Source organism: Peromyscus californicus, unplaced genomic scaffold (genome assembly GCF_007827085.1).
Source record: "Peromyscus californicus insignis strain IS unplaced genomic scaffold, ASM782708v3 Scaffold_10__1_contigs__length_136768540, whole genome shotgun sequence".
NCBI classification, from domain to species: domain Eukaryota; kingdom Metazoa; phylum Chordata; class Mammalia; order Rodentia; family Cricetidae; genus Peromyscus; species Peromyscus californicus.
This window is the reverse complement of record NW_026294391.1, coordinates 57,947,168-57,956,172: the sequence shown is the minus strand read 5'-3', so window position 1 is coordinate 57,956,172 and position 9,005 is coordinate 57,947,168. Positions and strand designations below refer to the sequence as shown.

At 52.8% G+C, this 9,005-nt stretch overlaps 1 protein-coding gene across 1 annotated transcript; it reads left to right on the top strand.

Annotated features, from left to right (window-relative positions):
* The first annotated feature begins 5,865 nt into the window (after positions 1-5,865).
* Cxcr3 (C-X-C motif chemokine receptor 3) lies at positions 5,866-8,300 on the top strand. Its single transcript, XM_052745581.1, has 2 exons — positions 5,866-5,959; positions 6,951-8,300. Exons 1-2 carry the CDS (start codon positions 5,948-5,950, stop codon positions 8,037-8,039), a joined length of 1,101 nt encoding a protein of 366 aa, XP_052601541.1. The 5' UTR covers positions 5,866-5,947; the 3' UTR covers positions 8,040-8,300.
* Positions 8,301-9,005: the final 705 nt, after the last annotated feature.

Below are 9,005 nucleotides of genomic sequence, written 5' to 3'. Positions count from 1 at the left end.
AATTGTTGTCATAAATGTGTGTGTGTGTGTGTGTGTGTGTGCGTGTGCGTGTGCGTGTGCGTGTGCGTGTGTGTGTGTGTGTGTACATATATTTCCAAATACAGAAGTACAACCAGCTCAGTCTGTATAATGTTACTTGTAGGCATGTTCGCAGGGCTGGCAATTGGTACTGGATAACTGGTTAATCGGTGTGCTCTGTCTGATTTCTCCCACACTCAGTATTCCTTGGTTGCCCTGTAGTTCTTTGTCTCAAGTTGAGATTTCCTGGGCTTTCCCTCAAGATTCTTTTAAGTCCTGCGCCCAGGGGCAAGGCCCAGCTTCTGGGCTCTGCTTTTACCGCACTCAGGCACCCAGTTGAGCATCTGTCAGGCACCCAGTCTGGAGGGACCACCCACCCCATTGCCTATAAACTTGGGTGTGGGAATTCAAGATGGCACTCAGGCCCCAAGGCCAAAGGCCTTTACAGTTCTCAAACTCATACAAGCCCAAGGCTTTGATTTTTCAGCCTATGATGACTCAAGGCAAAGAAAGCTGTTTCCTTGGGTGTGTTCAGGCCTGGTAGGAAGCTGAGCAACCCCTACCAGGTGAGAAGCCTAGGACTTCCAGGCAACTGTTCTGAGTGCCTTTACACAGACAGACAGATATATTTTTCTTTTTCAACCCAGAGGGGACAGGGAGATGAAATAACCGACCCATCGTTATGCAGCTAGTAAATGGCAGAACCAGTAACACAATTCAGCCTGACTTGGAATCTGTAGGCTTACTTACTGAGCACCACACTGCCTCACAGGGACAGCTGGGCTCTCTCAGTGACAGCCCTGACGCCTGTGCCTCTGCAGACCGCCTCTGCAGACCATTTCCTGCCTGGAAGGAGAATTATGAGCTCAGCTGTGACAGGAGGCAGAGCTACTGCCGCAGCACCATGCACAGGGCCCCCAAGGCTAATACCACATTCTGCTGGGATGGTAGGAAATTACTTTTGATGAGTTGAGTCATTTTCCAGCAGTTCAGAGTTCGGATGAGGCAGACTAGAAAAACCGGGAAGATTGAGGAGACGTGGGAAGGAAAACAAGTCTCTTACCACTGGTGAGCAAAAGAAAATCTCACATGCAGAATTACAAACCAAGTTTTTGGTGAAAACATATGCTAGGCGGTTGTAAGTGAGGGCACAATGAAACCACCAAACTGGACCACCCTATGGGTGGAAAAAAGAAACGGTTGTTTGAGGAAGTTCAAAGCAACATGGCTACCTCTCAAGAGGAAAAGAATAGCCAAAGGCATTTGGGGGTTGGAGGGTGTCCAAAACTGCATGGCCACCTCTCAGGGGGAAGAGAATAACCAAAGGCAGTTTGAGGAGGGGTGTCCAAAGCTACACGGCTACCTCTCAAGGACAGCGAGAGTAGAAAAAAAAGGTGGGGAAAGCCTTGCCAGTTATGGGGGTGGGGGTTAGCTGCCAGGAGGAAGATGTGCAAGCCAGAGCAGCCTGGAAGTTTAGAGTAGCTGTGGGGGAGATGAGAAGAGCCAGGAGGCTAGCGTGGGGGCTTTCATGTGTGCTACAGGTACGTGATGATAATAAGGAGTCAGATGCCCCATTTGCAGAGGTTGCCAGAGGTAGGGCAGTAATGGCTCTTTCTGACAACGGAAACAGGTTTCTGAGGAATGCTGACTGTAAGCTTTTGTTTATCCACCAGAAACCCTTCTGTTCACCCTGTCAGGGTCCAGCTGGAGTTGAGCCCAGACTGTCATTTCGGGACATTGTCAGTGCCATTTTGGAGGATTTGGGACCTAACAGTAGTGTTCTTATCACCCTGCTGCCGTGCATCCAGCTCCCGAGCTAGAAGCAGCTCGGGCATGGCTGGCAGCAGCCTGACCCACGCTGTCCCTGGGCCCCAGCATACTTTGTTCGAAAGGGTTTAAATCGCAGGAGGGCCCAGAGCTGCGCTATCACGGGCAGAGGAAAGGACCCACACACACACACTCTACCCCATATCCCTGTCCCAGGGCCTCCTTGTGACTTGAGTGCCCCTTTCCCTTGGGAAATGTGGGGCCAAGGGAAGAAAGCCTCAAGACCCAGGAGTGTGAGAAGCAGATGCCCAGAGATGGGACTCTTCTTGATGTCAAGAATCTCTAGTCTTGCCTAGGTAGTCTCATGGTGGCCTGGGGCTGGCAGCTGCGTCCTGGGACTTTGGGGAGCTTGGCTGGGGGGGTCTATCGTGAGGACCTAGGGAGGCTGTGGAGCAGCAGGCTAGGGGAGAGAAGGAAATGGCCCTTGTTCCTAATGTAGGCCCCCCCCTTCCTGTGAGGGACTGGCCACAAAGGTGTCTATCTCCCAGCCTCCTATCTCCCCAAACCACAGCTCAGAGGTGTGAAAGAATGAAAAACAACAGGGGGAGGGGAGCCGGAGAAGAGCCAGGTGCACATTTCACACCTTGACCACTGGTGAGGCCCCAGGCAGCTTCACTCTGACTAACTTCCTCCTCAGCCCTCCCTGCTGCAGAAGAGGGACAGCCCAGAGACCAGAGCATAGGCTGTGGGCTTTTGGCTAGGTAGCTGCCTCTGACCTAGTCTTGGGATGGAAGAGGGTCAAATTAGAAGGCAAGGTGAGGGCTTGACTCAGCTCTGTGACACAGAAACTTCCAGGCTATTTAAGCTGCAAACAACAGCCGAAGCCCAGCACTGCAATTTTGAGACTTGGGAGATGGTTTGACACCAGAAGTCTAGGAGTGAGCTACTAACTGGGTACTCACCTTTGGCACATACTTTCCACACATATGGTGTACAGTCCACAGGGAAGCCCCATCAAATGCGTGCTATCCTTAGACCCACTCTTCAGACAAGGGAACTGAAGCAGAGCGATGAAATGCTTTCCCGGGGTCACATAGCTGGACAGCCAGGGAATTCGGCTAGAACTGGCAGAGCCCCCTCTATCAATCATGGCCAGGGACCACTTTTATGGAGAACCAGCCCTCTGGCCCTGGCCACGGCCATACTTACATGCCCCATGAGCTACTACCCTCTATCATGGGCTCTCTTGGCATGGAAGTTTCCAGGTGGCTCTGAGTCCGGGGTCTATATTGTGCTCACCTGGGGCTCTTGGTTGTGCCCTTGGCCGAGTACTAGATGCACAAGCCTGTGGCTACCTCAGCTAATTTTAGAGCAACTCTACTGCCTGCCTGCCTATGGTTCTGATCTGTGCAAGGTCACAGAGGCTGGACAGGGTGGAACTAGGCCTGGAGTCCAGACGAGCTCAATGTTCTGTCGATTGCATGACAATTGTGCAGGTCCCTCAGGAGCAGTGAGAACCCCGGCTGGTCTATCAGGACCTGATTCTGACGTCTGCTTGTCGGGCCTCAGAAAGGAAGGTTCTCCACCCCTGACCTTCAGCCTATCATCCCTCCCAGCAACCTGGGCTGAGGATCATCTTCCCCTAGACAAATGAGAGTAAGGCCCAGGAAGGGGACCAGGGACCTGTAGACCTTTACACTTCACATAGACCTGTAAGATTTCGGCAGCCACTGGGAAGACACGCACTGGACTGGCAGCTTCTGCCAACACAAGGTATTTCTAAAATGGCCATCTGTTTCCACCACCACGTCTCTCATAAAGCAAAAGTCCCCTTTAATGTCAAAAATGGGACAAGGAACACAATGGCAGACTAAGTCCTTGAAAATGAACAAGTAGAGGGGCGGTGGTGGCACACGCCTTTTATCCCAGCTCTCAGGAGGCAGAGGCAGGCGGATCTCTGTGAGTTCGAGGCCAGCCTGGTCTACAGAGCAAGTTCTGGGACAGTCAGGGCTACACAGAGAAACCCTGTCTCAAAAAAAGGGGGGGGGGAGAAAGGAAGGGAGGAAGGAAGGAAGGAAGGAAGGAAGGAAGGAAGGAAGGAAGGGCGAGTGAACAAGTATATCGTCTCTGCAGTTCTTCTCATTTGCATAAGTCACAAACAGGCATGGGGAAACTGTGGTCCTTGTGGACACTAAAGGGATTTTGCAGTCTTTCCTGGGCTTCTGTCTTCTCTGCCCCTACAGGTCATCAAATAGCAAGTCCTATATATCCTGACTGGCCTGACCTCAGGAATCCTCCTAGTCCCCTCCATTCACACAGCTTCTGACCTCTTCTAAGACCTCAGTTCCCTTTGACTTGAGCCCTGCAGGTGACAGACTATTTCAGAGAAGTGTCCCCTCTGTCCACAGGGAGAGAAGGGCATTGATTCTTGACAGGTGCATGTCATGTCAACACGCTTGGGCTGCGCTGGTAGAGCAACCTGCTTGAAAGCCGAGTGGCAGCCCAATGTGGTGGCTCGCACCTGTAATCTCAGTACTCTGGAGGCTAAAGCAGGAGGGTCACGAACTCAAAGTGAGCCTGGGCTATATTGCAGTCCTTGTCTCCAAAAAAAAAAAAAAATCACATTAAGCCAGACATGGTAGCCCACAACTTTAATCGCAGCACCCAGGAGGTAGGGGCAAGTGGATCCCTGAGCCTGAGGCCAGCCTGTTGACTTCTAGTTCAGCCAGTGTCACATAGTAAGACCCTGAAAAAAACCTTATGCCGTCCTGGCTTCCACTACCCGGCACTGATGCATGCAAGTTATTGCTTTGTGTGTGGTTTCAACAATGCACATTAAGTAGTGCCAAAGTATCTTATATAATATTGTATTGCTTGCCTCTTCCACCATGTAGGCATTGGCTCCTCTGCATTCAGCCTCGTGAAAAATATGTGGATCTCCACTTGTTTTTAGCTGGATGAACACTTCAGTTTATCCGTTTAAAAGATAGTGGACTACCCCCCCCCCTCCTGCCAAATGCTGTGTACAATGGTGCATTCCTATAATCCCAGCACTCGGGAGGTTGAGCCAGGAAGGCTGCTGTGAGTTCAAAGCCAGGTTGGGCTACAGACTGAGGTGTCTCAAAAGAGCAAAACAAAAAAAAACCAGTTTTAAGAGTGCTAACATCCTTTCAGCCCACCCACGTTTGAGATGGGTCTGTAAAAGCAGACACAACCCAAGACAGAGCAGCACATGGTCCAAGTTGTTGAGCAGTGAGCAAGACGTGTGAAGGAGAAGCAGCTCTTGCACCTGGCAGCCGGGCTGCCCTCCACTTCCCCATTGTGCGGCTTCAGACCTCTCCTCTCTCCTCAAAGAAACTTCCCCCCCCAGCCCGCCCCCCAGACCCTTCCCTAGCACCCAGCTCTTCTGGCTCTGTCACCAGATGAACGTCAATATTCCCGATAGCCTGTGGTCCTATCAGCTGCCCAGCTTGTTTGCCCCGCACAATCCTAGCTGCCGACGACTGAGGTATCACGGATTTCCCAATTCCTGAGTGTGCTCCTGAGCAGTTCCATCTGGTCTGGACACTATATGACATTCCAGACGACTTTGGGCTCATTATAATCCCAAAATGGTTTTATAGATACGTTTATATATCTCCCCCCATGCCAGGTCAGATGCCACCATCCCCAAACTAGGAAGAAAAGAGGTGGCACGCTGCTCTTGGAGACCTCCTCCCTTCCCATGCATGGGATGTATTCCTGGCACACCCCACTCTAACCTAGTCCTAGTGAGACTCCAATCCCAGACTTGTTGGGGAGAATGTGCCCTCAGAAGGTGGCCTTCCCTTTTCCACTCACTGCCATCAAATCACACTTCCTGCCTGCTCCTAGGCATGCTTAGTTATTTGTGAATGGTACTGAGTAGGACAAGAACCCAGACTTGGTAACAGTCCCAGGTTCCTGGCTAACTCCTTCCAAATGTATGTACCTGGCTAAGGGAGTGGCAGAAAAGGGAGCCTGTGGAGGGCTGATGTAGATAACCCCTTGGAAGAGGCTGTGCTGAGCGGTGAAATCTTCACTTCCTCTGTTCACTCTAAGTTCCCAACCACAAGTGCCAAAGCAGAGAAGCAGGCAGCACGCGACCTGACCCCAGCAGCCACAGCCAGAGCACAGCCTAGCCATGTACCTTGAGGTAAGTTCTGCTGCCCAGCTCAGCTATACTATAGCGCCAAGTGGCCCACGCTACAGTACCAGGGACAAGTCTGGGCTGGCCCGAAGCCCAGGGGCACCAGATAGCTTAGTAAGCAGCATGGAATGCAGGGGTTATGATAAGGGCATCAGGAGGCTTGGGAGCCCAGCCTGGCCACTAACCACAGGCATGTCTCCTACCTCTGTGGCTTGGATGCCTCATCTGAAAATGTCACATTGTAGAGACTCAGCTTCGGTGATGTCTAGCTCTGGGACAGTTTGAGATGAGGCCAAGGGTGAAGAGGATTGCTGCTATCTAAGTGAAGTGGTATACCCACATTGTTCTAGCTACTCGGGAGGCAGAGGCAGAAAGCTCATTTGAGTCCAAGAGTTTGAAATAAGCCTGGCCATCTTGGGGAGACCTACCTATTGGGGATCTCAGTGGGTGCCTAAATGGTTGCACAAGCCTCTGGGTAGGGGAAGGGAAGCATGCGTGGTGTGTGTAGGGGTGCGCGGCGGCTTGTAGGAAAGCCTCCATGAGGCCAGGAAGTTAGGGTCACCAGATAAGGGCTGAGGAGGGAAAAGGAGGGACTAGAAGATGGAATGGGGAGGAAGCACCTGGAGAGGCACGTGCTTGATCCAACTGTGGCCGTAACATTGAGGCAGCAAGCCACAGGGTGAAGGGAAAGAGAATATGAGGTTCCAGACCTGGAAGTTCCTCCCCCTGCAAAGGATCCCTGGCCCGAGATATAATCCAGAAAGGGTCTGGGGTTGCCAGCCTTTGCGAAGGGGAGTTACCATCCCAGTCTGAGTAGATGGCGTTAAGAAGGAGTGGACCTGGGAGAGAGCAAGAGACAGCTCAGGGTCTGACCCAGACAGCGCTATTGCTAAGGGAAACACTCATCAGAAGAAATGACGAGGCACAAAGGGGCAAGACAGTTGCCAGGCCTTTACAGAGAACGGCCTCCCTTCCCTCTTTCCCCTTCCTTGGGCAGGTGAGTGAACGTCAAGTGCTAGATGCCTCGGACTTTGCCTTTCTTCTGGAAAACAGTACCTCTCCTTATGATTACGGGGAGAACGAGAGCGACTTTGACTCCCCACCCTGTGCACAGGACTTCAGTCTGAACTTTGACAGAGCCTTCCTGCCAGCCCTCTACAGCCTCCTCTTTTTGCTGGGGCTACTGGGCAATGGGGCCGTGGCTGCTGTGCTACTGAGTCATCGTACTGCCCTGAGCAGCACGGACACCTTCCTGCTCCACCTGGCTGTGGCCGATGCACTGCTGGTATTGACCCTCCCACTGTGGGCAGTGGATGCGGCTGTCCAGTGGGTTTTTGGCTCTGGCCTCTGCAAAGTGGCAGGTGCCCTCTTTAACATCAACTTCTATGCAGGGGCCTTCCTGCTGGCCTGCATAAGCTTTGACCGCTATCTGAGCATAGTGCATGCCACCCAGATCTACCGCAGGGACCCCTGGGTACGCGTCGCCCTCACCTGCATAGTTGTCTGGGGACTCTGTCTGCTCTTCGCCCTCCCAGACTTCATCTTCCTGTCGGCCAACCATGATCAGCGCCTCAATGCCATTCACTGCCAGTACAACTTCCCACAGGTGGGTCACACTGCTCTGCGTGTACTGCAGCTGGTGGCTGGTTTCCTGCTGCCCCTTCTAGTCATGGCCTACTGCTATGCCCATATCCTGGCTGTGCTGCTGGTCTCCAGAAGCCAGAGGCGCTTACGAGCCATAAGGCTGGTGGTGGTGGTGGTGGTAGCCTTTGCTGTCTGCTGGACCCCCTATCACCTGGTGGTGTTGGTGGATATCCTCATGGACCTGGGAGTTTTGGCCCGAAACTGTGGTCGAGAAAGCCATGTGGATGTGGCCAAGTCAGTCACCTCGGGCATGGGCTACATGCACTGCTGCCTCAACCCACTGCTCTATGCCTTTGTGGGGGTCAAGTTCAGAGAACAAATGTGGATGTTGCTCATGCGCCTGGGCCGCTCAGACCAGAGAAGGCCCCAGCGGCAGCCATCAGCTTCACGGCGGGAATCGTCCTGGTCCGAGACAACAGAGGCCTCGTACTTGGGCTTGTAATTCCGGAATGAAACTGTAGCCTGTGCAACCTAAGTCCTAACACATGCAGGTTCTTCTCCTCCTTGTGGCTGGGCTAGCTTTGACTCACCCATAACTTCGCTGCTGGGCCTCACTTGCAGCCCAGCGCCTCCAGGTCTCCTCAGAACCACTCTCTCAGCTCCAAGGACAGCGCCATTACTGAGCCTCGGCTGCCTCTCTTGCTATTTCAGAGCTAGCTGCCTGGAAACCTCCCACCCTTCGAACTCCGCCTTCCCTGTGTGAGGGAAGAGGTGAGGAGCAGAGAGAGCCAGGTCTTGCTCATCACTCAATGCGCCTATGGTCCCCAGTATCTCAATATCTGCCCACTTTTATGTCTAAAGCTCTGCTTAAACTTTCAATAAAGAAGAGAATGAGGACCAGGGTGTATGCACAGTCATCATTTGAGCCAGGCCTGACTGGACTTAGGAGTGCACTTCCGGCCTCATCCTGCCTGGCCTACGGTCTGCCTTTCTGCCCTCCTGGGCTCTGCTGTGCCCTCTGATGGACCCCCTGTTGCCTACTGGAGCCACTAGACACCTTCACGGGCTTGTAGTGCAGTGGATGGTTGAGCAGCTAGTTGTCTGGGTACACTTTGGGGCCACTAGACACCAATAGGCCAGAATACCTGAACCCCAGCAGCTCAGGCCAGCAGGGAAGGAGTGGTCAAAAGGAACAAAGCCAAGCAATCTATGCTACAAAGCAAAGAGGCAGCACATGCTGAGGCCGGGGCTGAGCATGATGGCAGGAGCTATCTGGGGTGGCTTCCTGGAGGCTTAAGGGGCAAGTGGTATCTCCAGGGGTAAGAGAAGGAAGAAGTGTTTTATTTCTAGGCTGAAGGGAGGGCAGTAGAGAGGTGGAGAGGCTGAAAATAGCAATGCTTTGGGGAGTTTATAAGTGGTCTCAGCTGGGCCAGGTGTGGTGGTACATACCAGTATTTGGGAGGCAGAG